The sequence below is a fragment of the Protopterus annectens genome, chromosome 7.part0, assembly GCF_019279795.1.
Source record: "Protopterus annectens isolate FY-2018-M chromosome 7.part0, PAN1.0, whole genome shotgun sequence".
Taxonomy (NCBI): Eukaryota; Metazoa; Chordata; order Ceratodontiformes; family Protopteridae; genus Protopterus; species Protopterus annectens.
Window position 1 is genome coordinate 1893147895 of NC_056739.1, and position 18048 is coordinate 1893165942.

Here is an 18048-nt window from a genome sequence, read left to right on the forward strand (position 1 = left end):
GACTTGACAACTAAACTGCTTGGCATAACCATTGATAATAATCTCTCTTTTGATCAACACATCAACAACACAATCAAATCAGTAAACAGAAAGATTGGATCCCTATACTGTATTAAACCATTTCTTACCCCATTTGCTAGAGCTACTATTGCCCACTCCCATCTCATATCCACTCTCTTTTATGCCTCTCCTATCTTCACTAACCTCAAGAAAACTAACCTAAACAAACTTGCAACTTTCTATAATAACATTGCCCGCTTCGCCACTGGTAACCCTTTCAAAACCCATCACTGCCTTAATTTGAAACTTCTAGGCTGGCTAGAACTAAAAAATCATCTTATAATCTCTCAACTTACTATTGCCCATAAAATTCTGTACCAACCTGATAACACCCCTATTCTATCTCAGCTCTTACTCCCTTATAACAATCTTACCTCCCTTCGCTCCTCTTCTAAACTCTTGTCCAAACCCATAAAAGCTCACAACTTAGCTGGTGACTCTTTATTCACTAATACTGTAGGCCAAGTATGGAATTTGCTACCTAGGGATATAACTCTAATCACATCCCTACCTCTCTTCAAACAACAAATCAAACTGTACTTCCAAAACCACTGGCTTTGCTCATGTAATATACCTGACTGACTTCCCCCCCCCCTCCTGACCTTTTACCCTATCTTGTGCTGAAGACCTAGCAATTACCTTTCTTTTCCCTTGTATTCCTTCTATGCTGTGACCCATTTCTCTTACCTCTCCCATATCCTCTTGTTTGTCTTATTTCTCATGTTCTTCTCCCATTTCTTGACTACTGTCTCTTCCCTCTCCCTTTATCGTACACTTTTCTCCTTCTTCTCTATCCACTTGTACTTTTTTTTATTATTATAGTAGGAGCCTTAAGGCATAGCCTATTTGAATTAACTTAGAAGCTTTGAAACTGACCTAACTCTAGTCACAACTTTTAATGGTGTGCCTTAATTTTGTTAACTTTATCACCAGGTTTTATTATTATTACTATTTGTTTTTATTAATACTTTTTTTCTTATTATTATTTCAATGTGTTTATTAACAATATGTCTCATTGTTTATGTCTCATTGTTATGTTTTATGTGGAGCTTTCCTCCCCGGGCCTCTACTGAAAATGGAAATATATCCAGCTAGACTAGCCCGGTCAACAAATGTAAAATAAAATAAAAAATAAATTATTTGTGATAGTGCACGATAGATCCTGATCTGTTCTGATACTGCACATTGCTTTTATCATGTCTGTCTTTCTTAGTATTTTTGTTGATCTGTCCCCATTTCTATACTCTTCTAAAAGTGACACTTCTTGTCAACTGCTTTATAGCTTTCTTTGCTTGCTACTTCCGTGATAGCATTTGATGTCTCCCCTGCCTTTCCCTTACTGCTCTGTGTTTTTGTGGTGAGACATTATCTGTTATTAATTTAGCTGCACAGTAATATATCCTCTTTACTTCTTTTGTATCACACGTATCTCTATGAGCAGTCCTAATTACTGTGCTCATTTGTATTATCATACTTACTATTTGGGTTTTATTGACTTTCTGCAGTCTATTTATTTCATTGATCTAAATATGCTTGTCCATCTCTATTAAACCAAGCAACTCTTCTCTTAGATCATTTTCTTCTAAACTGAAGTTACAGTCTTTGTTCTTCTTCATTTCCTGCGGGCTTTATATAGAAAGTACCAGAGCATCTTCCTGTGCCATTCTCTTCAGTTTCATCCTGTGTCATTTGCTGCTCTTCCATATGGGAACTCACTGGCCTATCACTCAACAACACTGACTGCATCAGAGTTGCCACAGTTTCTTATTCCTTCCCTTGCTATGCAAATCTAGTGGAACTTCTGCACTGGTTTTCTATGGAAGGCTCCAATGTTTTCTCATATGACAACTGATCAGATATTTCCCACTCCACTGGTTTCCTTAATTTGGAGATTCATTGCACTATCCTGCTTTCTACACTATATCCTTCACTTTGCAGGGAATATATAACTTCAATCCTTATTTCTTTAGCTTCTCCATTATTAATCTGCTTTTCTGCTTTCCCTCTTTGTTTTCTTATTTTTTTGTATTGTAAAGTTTTCCATGTCAAGTTACTTTTGTCTGTATTTCTCTTCAAATATCTTTGGTACTGCTCTTTTTTGTATTGATTCGTTGGGTCTATATTACATTGTTGAAATCTTCTTTTATTGATGGCTTATTCAACAACCCCTATCCATCAAATCTAACTTCAGTGGACATCAACATTTTTTAAAGGTGGTTAAGTAATCAATTGGCCAACACCACAACTTTTCCCTTTTTCCCAGTGTAGTGCGATCTCGGAGTTGGTATATATAGTTAGGGGTGTGTGGGGGGGCACAGCCCCTGACATTAGGGGGTATGTGGGTGAAGCCCCCAAATGGGTGTACTTAATTTAGTGCAATGTGTGTTATGGTGGGGTACTGGTCAATTGGTTACTTAACCTGTAAAAAATTTTGGTGTTCACTGAAGTCTAATATAGACCTGATTAGTCTTGCTTTCTCGATTGCAAAAATACTGCACCATATTACATTTTTTTTCTTTCCCATCTCCATATTTCTTCTTCAAATGTCTCCTGCTCCTCCTGTTTCTCCTTACTTGGGTGACTCGTTGTTCCATCATGATGTAATATAACCTTTGTTAGACTTTCTACACTCAAGCCTTCACTTCTCAGGTATCCCATAACTTCATCTTCTATTTTTTAACTTCTACTTCACTAATCTTTTGTTCTACATTCCCTCTTTGTAATCTTATTTTTTATATTATGAATTTTTCCATATATGGATGCCTTTGCATGGATTTCTCTTCAAATATTTTCGAGGCTGCCTTTTTTGTATTTATTAGTTTGGCTTTCTCCTTTGCATAAATATTGCACCATATCAGATATCTCTTTCTTTTCCATGTCCATATTTCATTTTTATACCTTTCAAAAGTCTCATCACTCATCACTTCTTTTTCCAAACGGCCCAAGCTTTCTTGGTGTATATAATGTTTTTCATAAATCTGTTGTATTAATGAACACAAATGTTTATTTGAAGCTTCTGGCAATTTTTCTTGTGGAAGTATTTTTCTTTCTCTCTTAATCTTTTTTGTACATCTTCTGTCAGGAAATTCTGGGCTTCTTGCATAATAGCAACAATGCATAATTTCTTTCTTATCCTTAATAGTCCACTTTATCATCTTTATGGCTCGTTTTTGGCCTAACAGGTTTTGTGATTTTTGTGGACTACTAACTCTTTCTACAATGGGGGGGGGGGACATCCTCCCCTTGGGCCTGGCCTAGCCCTATTATAGGAATGTGTTAGTGTCTTGAGGATTCTAAACTGCCATTTTTCCAGTCCTGGCACCAGTATGCTTAGCAGGAATGGGCACTTTTGTATCCTGGGTTTTGTCCACCCAGCTATCTTTTTATTTTTAACCTACTTCTATCTATGATATATGTTATATAAAAGCAGTCTATATATCAGTGTTGTCTTGGTGAAATTTTGTGAAAAACAGGTTCCACCTCATGGAGGTACTCACTGAGATCTGAGGACAAATTCAGCTCCACCAATACTACTTTCCTTTGCTTGCTGACTTATCATTTCTCCATTTGGACCCCCACCTCTTCATTCAGACACCCATCTTTCCATTCTGCCTTTTATAATATTAGAATTCCACCAATCAGGTTTATTCCTGAATTTGCCTTTATATTTAGGGTGGACATGTATAGACTTACTTTTCTATGAAGATATTTAGATGCTGATAAAAACTAAAGGTGAATGTGGTAGCCCTCTCAGTTGATACTATTTGTGGGGATCTGATTTGTAACATACTGTATGCTGTATGTTACTTATGTTAGAAAATACATCAATATCTGTGTGATCAATAACTTGTTTTGGTGTTGTCAGTCAAACACAGAAAGATGGAATAATGCCAGCATAAGAATATAAATGTCTATAATTATCCAAATGAGGGAGTTTTCAATTAATATGTCAAGTATACCATAGACAAATGTGAGAATGGGAATGCAATTGCACAGTGGTACAATGGTTTTGGTTAGGTCTTGAATGCTATCTAGGTCAAGATAGTGGTACATCACAATAACAGAAAACGTAAAACTAGAGAGAGATGGTGTAATGCCTGTATAAGAACAGAAATGTCCATGATCATCTGAATGAGGCACATCTAAAGGGATGTGTGAAGTATACTCTAAACAAATGTGAGAATGGGAATGCAATTGCACAGTAGAACAGCAAGTTTTGTTAGATCATAGCTGTTATCTAGCCAAGAGAATGGAACAGCACAGTAACAGTTAATGTAATACGTTTACAGCGGTATTCTCAAATCCATTTCTTACAACCAGAAATATGTTCAATGTAGACAAGTCCAAACAATCCTAAATGGTCTCACTGATTTTCTACGGAGAATGAAGAAGGGACAATGTGCAAGAAAGTTAATGTAAGTTGAGTATTTAGAACTGCAAACATACTTAAGTGAAATTTTATTAACATATATCACCATCTAGCAAGATTTTTAGAGAGATTGTAATTAACACAGACTGTGTAAGATTTGGAATTTGCCAACATAGTGTATGCAGGTGTTAAGATACATGCTGTATTTTTCAGAGGTACATACCGGATGGGGCATTATATTACTTGTTCAGCCTGATGAGAGCCAAGTACAGTGAAATTATTACATCCCTAAACCTGGATCACCATACCTTTAGATAAACACTGTGTGAGGAAGAAGGGCTTCCTTAAAATGGTGGTTATGTGGTGATTGAAGAACAGCTCATTGGTAGTGCATGTACTGGATCAACTTTTAAGCCTGTGCTGTCAATATGACAGTAACAAGAGAAATTATGGTTGCCAAAGGAAACCAATCCATTTCTTGGCATTTAGCTTTAGTTCATAGTTTTGACATCAGTCATTTGTTTGGAAAGGGTCCTTTCTCAGGATATGGTTTCGTCCTGTGAATTCATCATAGCAGCAAGTTTACAGTCATCTGCAAACTTGGTTGGCCATAAACCATTAATATTTGCTTTGACATCCAAGTAGCAAATGCCAAACAAGAGTGGACCAAGGACTGAACTTCGGGGTACGCTATTAGTGACAGTTCTTTCAGAGGAGATAATGCTACCCACCCTAGTTTCTTGAATTCTATTTGTTATTCAGTTTGTTATCCAGTGAGTTACTAGGGATATACATTTAGATGGGAGACTGTATCTACAAGTATGTGTGTTCAGAATGGCATCAATGGCTTTGTAAGGTGTAGATATGTAGTTTGTATTGATCTGCCATCATCTATTGCTTCAATATTTTTTTATTTTATTTTATTTATTTTACATTTGTTGACCGGGATAGTCCGACTGGATGCATGTCCATTTTCAGCGGAGGCCTGGGGAGAAAAGCTCCAAGGGTAAGCAGATACAGCATTACATAATACCAGCATTACATATTACAAACAGACTATTTACAGAGATTACATAAGTAAGCAAGTTAAACAAGTTCCACAGGTTACAGTTAGTCCTGAGCACAAGTCAGGATTAAATTAAATTACACAGTAAACTGGTTAACAGATTTTTACACATTTGAGTTAGCCAGGCTTGATACATTGACATAGCCAGTTAAGTGGCAAATGTTTGAGTCTAGTTTTAAACTGACCTAAGATGGAAAGTAAGGTAATATCAGCTGGAAGAGAGTTCCAGGATCTACTTACAGAGTTTGCAAAGAGAGAATCACCGGCTGTGTTATTAATTTTGCTGGTCTGAATTAATAGTTTGTTAGAGGATCGAAGCGGTCTAGGATTGTTATAGGGGGTGATAATATTTTTAAGTGCAGGAGTATTGTCCGGATTATAGAGGATTTTATAGGCCATAATCAGTTGGTTATACTGGATTAGGCTGGGTAGTTCAAGCCACCCAAGCTGATTTAGATTGATGCAATGATGTGTCCTAAAAGGCAGCCCAGTGGCAAACCTGGCAATGTGGTTGTAGCAAACTGAGAGTTTGTTAAGGACAGTCTTGTTTAAATTCGAGAGTAGAGGGGATGCATACAGAAGGGTTGAAAGAAGGTGAGAGCGAGCTATGGCAATTTTAGCTGGAGGGGTTAGGAAGGCTTTTATTCTGTAAAGTGAGCCTAGTTTTTTATTGATGGTTTTGATAGTTTGGTTAACATGTAGGTCAAATTTGAGATTATTGTCTATGATGACACCTAATAATTTTGTAGATGGGTCAGGGGAGATTATTGTGCCATCATTTGATTTTATGGTAAAGGTGAAAGTGGTAGACCTACGTGTTGGTGAAAATAACAGCATTTTAGTTTTTGGGATTTAGGATCAGACGATGTTCAGAAAGCCAGTTTTCTATTGTACTAAAGGTGGTCTGGGTAGCTGACCATAACTCTATTGGAGATGTGGCTGAGCAAATCAGAGTAGAGTCATCAGCATATTGGATACAGCTGACTTTTGGGATGACAGTATAAAGGTCGTTAATGAAGATGGAGAACAGCAAGGGCCCTAATATAGAGCCTTGTGGTACTCCGAGGGTGTTAGGTAGAAGGTTAGAGAGTTTGTTCTGCCAGAGGACAGCCTGCTGTCGACCATTCAGGTAGGATTGAAACCATTGGAGGGCTCCAGTATCTAGACAGAATGTTTGCAGGGTGTGGATTAAAAGTTGGTGATTAACCATATCGAATGCCTTGGAAAGATCCAAAAAGAGGGCTGAGGATATATAATTATTGTTGCGATTATGGTTTATGGTGTTAGTAAAGGCTAGGAGGGCTGAATTAGTGCTGTGGTGAGGATGGAAGCCATGCTGAGTGTCTGCCATAAGGCGATTTTGGATTAGGTGGTGCATGAGTTGTCTATGAATACATTTTTCCATAATCTTTGCAAGTGGAGAGAGTATAGCTATTGGCCTATAATTTTAGAATTCAGTAGAGCTGCCTCCTTTGTGAAGTGGGATTACATAGGATATTTTCCAGATGGTGGGAATTTTAGCTATATATATAACCTATTCAAAGAAGTTGTCTCTCCTCTCGTATTAGTAGGAGGGCTAACAATGGTAGCAAAATTAAGAATTATCGTGAAATACTGGTAGAGCAAACCATGGCACATTAACAGCATAAATATCATAAAAACATTTTATTTGTGTGAGCGCTTTCACGGCTTAAACCTGCCACTTCATCAGACAGGTCTGATGAAGCGGCAGGTTTAAGCCATGAAAGCGCTCACACAAATAAAATGGTTTTATGATATTTATGCTGTTAATGTGCCTTGGTTTGCTCTACCAGTATTTCACGATAATTCTTTTAATAACTACGGTTGTGGTTTTAACTGGCAGTGCATTTATACCTTTGGAGGACGTTTATTCTTCTTTTTCTTTGCAAAATTAAGAATGACTTTATGACAATAGTTAGATTAGGCATAAAAGAGCCTTGACCTGCTTCACAGTCATTGGTGTGTGTCAGTTTTGTATAATTTCAGTTCTCTTATCCCACAACCTGTTACATAGTCCAAATAGTGGTCTTTTCCCATGGCTTAGTTACACTTAGTGGGGTTAGGAGACAATCCATTTTTTTGCAGGAATCTAACATGCGATCAGCTTTAGGAAGTGACATTCTCAGTTTTCAGAAAGTATTAAAACATTATCCAGTATCATATTATGCATGATTAGGAACATACACTGTTGAAGCTATATACTAGTCATTTCATGGGTTATTTTAGGTAGTTCAGAATTGCAAATATGTCAACATATTATGTTCCATCATTTTAACATAGTGAGACACAATGATTTAGGCATCCATGTTATCATGCTTTGTCAGAGGAAATAGGAGATTTGTTATGACATGAATGAGTAATGCTATTGGTCATGCATATTCAGGTATTTTTGTGTTCTTAATTACATGCACAGATGGTGTATGTATGAGAACACTTGCACATCAGTTATCATAATGCGTCTGATGTCTGTGATTGTTGTTTATCTTATGTTCAACATATACTTGCAGCTATGCTTACAGATGAAACTGTGTCATTTGCATCAATGCATTGTTTCCTGTTTTCAGCTGAAAACATTTATTTTACTTTTTATATGCCCATTTGAAGTACAGATTCATGAAGATTTCAGTGTTAAAACAGTATAGCTTATGGAATTCATGCTTCACTATATCTGTGCAAAATGTTTCATCAGCATTTCAAGAAATATTTGGATGAACGTAATCAGTTCCACTGGGTAGAGGAACATACCTTAGTCTATGACACCCCAATCGGATGAGCCAAGTGGTGAGATTGAGGAATTTAAGGACTGTATATGGCCATTCAAATCTCTCCTGAAGGAGAAGGGCATACATCTGTGGACACACACTCTCCATATGTATTACAGAACTAAAGGCAAGATTCCCTCCAAGGGTGGGGGGAGATGTCTGTTGGCTTACATCATTTAACAAGTGAAAACATTACAACAATCCCTGATGGCTGCCTGGCTAGTAATTATACTACAAACAGTTGTCAGCCAGCTTTGTTGGAGGCACAATAAAATATTCAGACTGATTGATTGATTTTTATTAACCCAGTGGGCCATTTTTTAGGATCAGCCTAGTCAAAGACATATCAAGTGTACATAACAATAATATAGTTTTATACAACTGAAAAAAAACCTTCTACAAACAATAGTTATTGAATGAAGTATACATGAGAGTAGAAGTTTGGATCATTCAGTCAGGACTGTAAATATGATTTTAAGGGAATGAGAATTGTTATGGGTAGAACTATAATTATTGTGTCAACTGCAGGTTATATAGAGTGAGGGAGGAGGAGGAGGAGTACAGAGGAAAATATACTACAACAAGTTAAAAAGTCTATGAGGGAGAGAAAGGAGATGGTAGAGGAGAAAGGGTAGAATAGAAGAGTGTATATAACTGTATAAGATGATGGTGTTATCACGCTTATTCTACAGTGTTAGACACATTATTACACAAACCAGCAATGAGGCAATGAGAAATATTAGCAACATTCTTCTCAAGGTAGAATTTTGTAGGTATGCAATAGCATACCTGCTGAAAACTGTATGAGTTATCCCTCCTAAGTGGGAAATCTAAGAACTGTCAGGGGGAAAGCAACTGACAACTGTAAACAGTTGTGTTAAGCAGGATTTTATATTCAGTGGAAAACATAACATAAATGCATCTGGTACGGGAGTTTTGGTTTCTTTTTTTAAAAAGGAAAAACTTAAGGAATTCCATGATACTGGGGTATTATCATCAACAGAAGAAGTATATACTCGGTAGTCAATCATAAAAAAAGAACTATTCATGAAGGAGGAAGAGGCAAAATGGAAAAGTTTTTACAGGCTACAAGAATGATTATGGATTCCTGGGGAAATACATGGTCAGAATTTTTGGCAATCAAGAAACAATGACAATATAAAAATGTTGCCTGCTTCTAAAATGTAATAACGTGAGAGAAAGGTTTTAGTTTTCTCTCACAGGCCATTCAGACAGTCATCAAAAGTACAGAATAATGAATAGCCTTAAATGTTTTCAAGAGTGAACAAAGAATGGGAGACAAGGGAACAAGGAAAGCTGATGTGGCATGGAGAGAGAACTAAAGCAACTTGAATGAGAATACGATAATGACTTCCAGCTGATGAGCAGACGGTAGTGAGACCCTAAACATTTATGTAGTAGGGGGTGAAAAGGTAATCGTCAGTGCTGACATTACAGCAAGGAAGGCACAGATGAAGTTCATGTGTCTATGCGGTAGTAAGGAGGTCTGGAGTTTACGTGAGAGTCTGGGTGACATTTATGAGAAAGTATAGCAGAACAGGCTTCTAAATGATAACAATTTCTGGTATGTGAGTCAGGCTTGTACAAGAAAGTCAGACATTGATAGAAAATGAGAGGTAATGGCATGCTAGGATGTCAACATTAAAATACTTGAGCACTAATGAACAATGGCAGTGTACAAATCACTACAGAAAGTGCTGAACGGTTGTAGTAGTAAAAATAAGAATGCAATAAACTGGAATTTTTTCAAAAGAAGGATGCCAGGGTACACTGTACGGGGTTGATTATCAAAAGAAGAAAGGATTATGGTAATTGCAGGACAAAGTATTTAAAATACACAAAGAGTAACAACTAACTTCAGAGCATTGTTCCTCTCTCAGTATGCATACATGCCAGAACTAAGTAGGGATAATCATTAGACAGTATAAATTTGGATGAATGGGAAAACTAACTGGAAATTACTTAAGTAACATGCAGGATGAATTCAGCTGCAACAGTATTTTCAAAACATTGATGCCATAAATAAAACTATAAGGCTATGAGCGAGCAACCAATTGAGAATGTCCCTTTTTTGATAATTATTGATTTTGACAATGATGTTTACTCTGCAAATATGACATTATTAATATATAATGACATATGTGTGTGTGTGTGTGTGTGTGTGGACACACGTACGCATGTGTGGGGGATGTTATTTGACTTAATCGATTTTTTTGGTAACTCATAATTCATATGGACGAGATCATATGATTGAGTTTCGTAAAACTCAAAAGAAAAAAAAACAAATCTACAACTTTGCAAAGGGCAAGCCCCCTGCATCTCTGCAGCCCCTGCAAATTATATATACCAACTTTGAGATTGCACAACTGGGGAAAAGTGTAAACTCCCTGATTCCCACTGTACCACACTAGAACTGCTTCAAAGGCAGGTTTACCGTATTCCCTATTGCAGTGAGATCTTGGAGTTGGTATATATAATTTGCAGGGTGTTGCGGGTGCTGTGGGGCTTGAACACCTGCAAAAACATATATTTTTTACCTTTTTCTTTTGAATTCTCAGAAAATCAATTATATGTTCTTGCCCATATGAATTTCAAGTTTCCAAAAACTCAATGATACAAACCTGTGTGTATACATACATACATATATATATATATATATATATATATATATATATATATATGCATAGATAGATACAGATATAGATATAATGTCTGTACATCAATAGATCAAAGCACTGAACAGCTAATCAAAAAAAAAAAAAGTAACACGATTTTTTTTTTGTGCACTCCTCCACTCCTCACACCCTGTGTTAATATATATATATATATATATATATATATATATATATATATATATATATATACACAGTAGACACATATAATACAAAAGGGAAAGAACAAATTCCCAAATCCCCACAGTACTGTGATTTCACACACAATTAAAAAGCTAGTATGTATGATCAGTAAGTTTCAATCATACACACAGTTTTCCCCCATCAATAACCTGAACATTTGAATAATGGTATGTATAATACACACACACACACACACACACACACACATATATATATATATATATATATATATATATGTAAAAGAGAGAGAGAAAACTATATATATATATATATATATATATATATATATATATATATATATATATATATATATATACACACACACACACACACACACACACACACACACACACACACACACACACACAGCGAGAGAGTTGTCCTATATATGACTGAACATTCTTAATGTCTTGCTTAAAAACTGACATTAAGATGCTCAAACACACAGAAAACTGAAACTCGCTAAATATCAAAGGTACAAAAGATTGAAAAAAAGAAAAGCATTTCCTCTCCTGATCTTTACATTACTCACCCCCCCCCCCAATAACACTAGCCTCAGATTCATCTGAGTAGTGGTTGTGTTACTGGAAGGTTTTTCATAAAGTAAGGTGTTGGGTTAGGGCTGGGGAAAGTGCAATGTTAGCACCCATTACTAAGCTGTGTATATCCTACAATTCAATTACATTAGTTTCTGCACTGTGAGATTTGCGATGACATTTTACATTTCCCTTTACAGAAAGACTCCACACTGCATCAGTCATCATTTTGTTTACTTAGTGGAAAACTATTCAAAGAAAAGGATAAATATCTGGTTAATGTACAGATAGGTACTGCAATTCACTTTCATTAGCAGTAATCTGTAGTCCTGCATAACGTCTTGGAATTCAGCCCTATACATTTGTGAGACCCTTGTTGGTAGGTAGACATGCAGATTGAGATAACATGACAAGAGAAACACTCAGCAACAATGGATGACAGACAAGATTATATGTAAACCATTTAGGAAGTAGGGAGCTAGCAATTTTAATTAGATGTAGTAGTCTGTCTTCAAATCAGCCTGCAGTTAAACAAAAATGGATGTTCTTCCTATGGGCACACTGCTATGTAGAAGTGACAACTCTACCAAACCAAGATTAAACTATGAACAAATCTGATCACTGTGCTTGTTTAATAAATGGTTGTAAAAAGTGATCTGTCTAGTTTTGTAAAGAAAATAATTGCATTTGAAGATATACTCATTGTTTATTATTGTTTATTTCAGTGTTTGTTACCTTGAAATTAAAATTTTCATAATTTCTTTGCATCGGTTGTGCAAGATTTATATACAGTGATTTTTTATGAAACTTATCATATCATATACAGTATTAAGAACTGTAACTTACTTTTAATTTTTATCAAGAATATTCATGAAATTATTATTGCTTTCCCTCCATTTTCTGGACTGCATTTCCAATTTAAAAATGTAGTTAATAAATAACAAAACTTACTTGAAAATCATCAAATAGTTCTGGACAGAATTTTTTGTATGATTGTAGTAATTCCCGGGGCCGGTCGGGGTCTGGCTTAGTCTTCAGTTTTTCAACATCTGTTTCTAAGTCATCATCCTTTAAAAGAAAGAAAAAAAGAACAATAAATAATTCCCAGATTGGAAATAGGTATGTTTGCTTTATTTCTGTTTCATTAAGTGAAGCATTTGTTTCCATCATCTAAAGGTAAAGAATGTATTTATTCATTCTTGTGTGCCTCAGAGGTAGACAGAAAAAGGACAGGTTTGCTTCCATTTATTTACTTCCACAGCAATCACAGTTAGGAGACAATACTTAGAAAATGATGTTAAATATCCTTATGGATATTCATCTTGTGCCTGGAACTTATCATAAACTGAAACTGCAGTAATAACTCCTTCCTAAACCACATTCTTACAATGAAACTTCTTTTGTGGCTCATATCATGTGCCATTAATTACAATCAATCTAGTGGAGTAGTCATGTAATCAGCACTCACCAACAAGCTTAAAGCTTTCTTAATTACAAGGTAATCCATTATTCCTTAAGTCTCACTACTTTGCACTTTTGGCACTCAGGACCAAGAGATTACAGCCACCATGTTATAGCTTTCACACGTTATTCATCCCTAACAATAAACACTTCCTCATTTTAGGGCTTTCCAAAGTGAAGTGGACCTATATCAAAAATTATAAACATTATGTTCCCTCAAAAAGTCTTTGTTTTCTCTGAATTAACATAAGAACAGGATAGCATACTCTTGTATTGGCTTTGAAAGGAGATGATGTTACAATTAGACTGAGTAATAAACTCCAGCAGACATATTCAAGTACTAATACCACCTATGGTTATAAAGTCTGCATCACTGTACCTAAGCCAAAAAAAGATGAAAATTGCCAATATGATCTCTTTATGCCCTTTAATTTAATTTCCTCATTACTCATAACATATTTGTTTACCAGAAAGTTCACTGGGCCATGAGAACCCATCCACAATTTAACATAATTTAACAAATTCAATGGAGGCCAGGGAGAAAGGCTCCACAGCATAACAGCACATAACATATACAACAGTACATAAAATTTAGAACATCTAGAAGATACAAGCAATATTCACAAAATAATTGGTATTATACAATAGTTGAAAAGTGTGCAGACACATGATATGTACTGATTTCTACAGGTAAAAGTTACCAACTGGTTAAATGATTATAACATTAAGCACAAGAGGTAATATACTACAGAAAACAATAATTTAGAAGTATTTCCAAGGTGTTTTGAGAGTATAGGCAGCAGAGTGGAAAGCAGATGTAGATACACAAAAGGGCAAAGATGGATAATAGAGCTAAAGTTAAATGTTTTGTTTTGAGTAGTGATGAAAGAAAGTTTGAAGAGGTGAGGATGTAAATTAAGGTGTGAACAAATTTAAGAGTGTAAACAGTCAAGTTATAGATGGATGAGAATGAGATGTGCATTGCCATAGGGTAGAGAGATGTAGCCGCAAAGTTTTTTTGAAGGACAAGATGTTACTGGAGGTTTTGATAGCTAATGGGAGAGAGTTCCAAAGCCTGGCAATGGAGAAGGAATAAAGCATGTTGCCAGTTGGAAGATTAGGTTTATCTGGTTGAAGGAGAAGTTGATTTTCAGATCTATGTGGCCTATTTGGGTGGTAATGGGTTAAGATGGAAGAGAAGGCTGGGCAGTCTGAGTGTCTGTTAATGATTTTGTGAGCTGTGATTAGCTGTTGGTAGATAAGAGGATATGGAAGTTTGATCCAGTTCAGTGATTTTAAGGAAATGCAATGATGGGAAGAGCATTTTGCATTGGTTGCAAACTTGGTTACCTTGTTGTAACACGACTCAAGTGTGTTTTTTAGGGTGGAGTGGATATTGGTGAGGAAATAAGCAGCATACAGGAGTGAAGGTAAGAGAAAAGTTAAGGTGAGACTATGTTTAGTAGAGCAGGTAAGATAGCATTTTTGTCGGCAGAGGGTGCCTTGCTTATAGTTTGTTTTTTGATATTATTGTTGCTGTAAAGTTCAAATGTCAAATTTTCATTGTTGATAACTCCTAGTAAGTTAGTGTGGAGAACAACCTCTATAATAGTGTTGGTTTGAGAATAAATGGTGAAGTCTATCTTATTGACAGAGAGTTTTTTCTTGGGAGTAAATAATAACATTTTAGCTTTGTTTGGGTTTAGAGCTAGATGATTATTAGCCATCCAGATTTTGGTGGTGATAAAGGCATTCTGGCATATCTGCAAAAGTTACCAAACTACTCCAAAGGAAAGGTACACAGTCATCGTGGAAGTGTATGCCGAAGACCAGTTCAATGTCCACAAGTTGTATATTCTACAAGTCAGACCTCAATAAAAACTCTCCTGGGTCAATAAACGCTCCAAAAGTTGTTTATTCGTCATAAAACAAAGCAAACAAAACTGGCGTTGACCTAGGTTTTGTCCGTCTCCACGGACTTCATCAGAATACAAGAAAATAGTATATCTGAGCCACTTAAGTAGTTGTACCGAAACCAATTGTCAATTATCCAATTGTATATCAATTGTCATTTTAAAAACCAAATTCAATGACTCTCATATAAAGTATACATTGTAAACACACTATAAAAAACGTTCGTATAAAACGAAATGTTTCATAAAATACTAAATAAATATTTTTCTTGTTGCGTAGTAAATACATTTAAACCTGATAAACCCAAACATCAAGTATATGGCATAAATATAGTACGTAATAAAAAATGTTTTGTATAATATAAATAATGTATGAATAATATAAAGTGAGTATCTATAATAATATGCACATAGTAAAATATATTCATGGGTAATATAAAATTATTAAATTGTTAAATTATAATATTGTATGTATGTGTATAAAAAAGTGTATATGTATGAATATATACATATACAATATATAAAAAATATATAAATATATACACACACATATAAATATATATATGTGGTGTATTCCTTGGTTAAATGCTAGCTATTGTTTAAAAATATGTTGGAAATATTTCAAAATGTTAAAGGTTGGAAATATTGTATTCAAGATCTTAAAATACTGAATTGAATTAACTATAAATGTGTATATAATGTATTGTGTTACCGTAATGCGTAACAATATGGGTAATGCATATGGAATGTGCTCATAAATAAAATTGAATGTAGTAAATATAAAATACACAAATGAAATTAACTAAATACCGATTAAGTCACTTCACAAATTTGATGCTACACAAACCACCAAGTATATGCTTAAAAAATTACTTCCCTTTGAGATTGTTAAGTCTCAAAATAGGTTTAATGCTGCAATATTCATTCAACCCTGGGTAGTTGTGGGCGTTTAATAATATCTGCATCCTTAATTCTGATAGGTCTAGATTGTATTTGTTAATTTTACCTTGTGGATCATACTTAATATGTGATACACCAAAAAACTTGAATTGGTGGTTTTTGTATTGTACAATGTGTCTAGCCAAGGCGTTAGTAAGTTTAACATTTTTGATGTCCAACAAATGTTCCTTTATTCTGTCCCTCAAGTGCCTACTTCTTTTACCAACATAAAATGCATCACATTGTTGACATACTGCGATGTAGATGACATTCGTGGTAAAACAATTGAAATGTTCATATATATAAATTTTATGTTTGTTAACCTTCACACTTGTACCTGTGTTAAAAATATATGCACATGTGGAACACCTACCACATTTGTGGTTACCAATCCATTTGTTTGGTTTATCTATTCTATCTGTTGTTCCATTTTCAAATAGTTCTTTAAAGGACATATCTTTTCTAAAAATATATGAGATTTTTCCTTGAAAAAACCTTCCCAAACTGTTATCCATACTAATCAAATTCCAGTTCTTGTTAATAATAGTTTTAATGACATAAGAAATGTCGTTAAATGTAGTAATGTAAAAAGGGATTGTGTTAGAGTTATAGGGTCTATTTGTTATGTTGTTGAATCCACCCAAAACTGTACTGTTATAACCATTTAAAATTGCTTTGTAAAACCCTGTGTGTCTTTTAATTTTCACTTCCTCAAGGATATTTGTACATAGTTCCCATAACCTCGATTTACAAATAAAGACATTATAAATTGTATTTCATTTAGAAAATCCACTTCGTTGCTGACCATTCTTGCAGCCCTGACCATCTGTCCCTTAACAACAGCTTTTTTCTGATGGTCAGGGTGCCAGCTTTCAAAGTGTAAATAAGAATTAGAAAAGGTGGATTTTCTATGAATGTTAGATTTTAGTACATTATTAACTTTATCGTATGTTAACCTAATGTCCATATAGGTAATACTTTCTTTGTTCATCTCGTATGTGAATTTTAAAAACCACATGCTATTATTTATATATTCCAAAAATGCCTTCAACTCTAGTTGGTCACTGTCCCATACAATAAATAAATCGTCTAAAAATCTTGCATAGAATTTTATATGTAAGTAAAAACGTGTATTGAACAGGTAATGTAGTTCCCAATAAGTCATGATGAAGTTGGCAAACATGGGGGCACAAGCTGCCCCCATCGCCACCCCACTCACTTGTCGATAGTAATTGCCTTCAAAATATATGTAATTGTTTTTCAAAACAATTTCCATAAGTTTTGTCAACACGTTGATTCTGTTTTGATCATATAAATTGGTGTGGAAGAGTTGCTCTTCCAACCATACAAGACCTGTCTCATGTGGTATTACTGTAAAAAGATTACAAACGTCCATAGTGATTAAGGTGTCACCCTCATTAAACTCTAAAGTGTTAATTTTCTCCAAAAAGTCCCAAGAATCCTTGAGAATGTAAGGGAAAGTGACAATCCCCATTTTGAGATAGTAATCCAAAAATTGACTAATAAAATAGGTTTTACTCCTTTTGCCATCTACTATGGGTCTGAATTGTAGGTTGTCCAACCCTTTATGTATTTTAGGGATTCCAAAAATCCCACTTATGACAGGATAATCATTACATAAATAATTCCAATCAAGTTCGGTTAATTCACCTTGGTATAACATGTCCCTAAGTATCAAATCAATCTTTTTATGTGCAATGTTGATTTCGTTTCTACTAACTTCTTCATAAGAGTCTCCTAATAACATAACACTCATATAGGAGATGTAATCATGTTTATCCACTACCACCACACCACTACCCTTGTGGGGTTTCATTATCCTGATGTCTTTGGTTGTCACTATATTTTTATATGTTAGTTGTTCCTGTTTAGTCATATTTTTATGTATAGTTGTGTTATAATTGCTAAAAAAATCCCTAATATCAATTTCACTCATTTTTTTCAAATATAGCCACTTTTTCATTCATTGGTGGGTTGTAAACACTAGGTTTGGATAATCTTCCTTGAGCCAGGTTAGTGTTAAT

The 18048-nt window shown here is 35.0% G+C and overlaps 1 protein-coding gene across 1 annotated transcript in view; it reads right to left on the reverse strand.

Annotated features, from left to right (window-relative positions):
* Positions 1-18048, reverse strand: part of AGBL1 (AGBL carboxypeptidase 1) — a 4745443-nt gene that overhangs the window by 3158529 nt on the left and 1568866 nt on the right. Inside the window, exon 10 of the mRNA XM_044078361.1 lies at positions 12642-12758. Within this exon, the coding sequence (XP_043934296.1) occupies positions 12642-12758 (117 nt within the window). The remainder of the gene's footprint in view (positions 1-12641; positions 12759-18048) is intronic.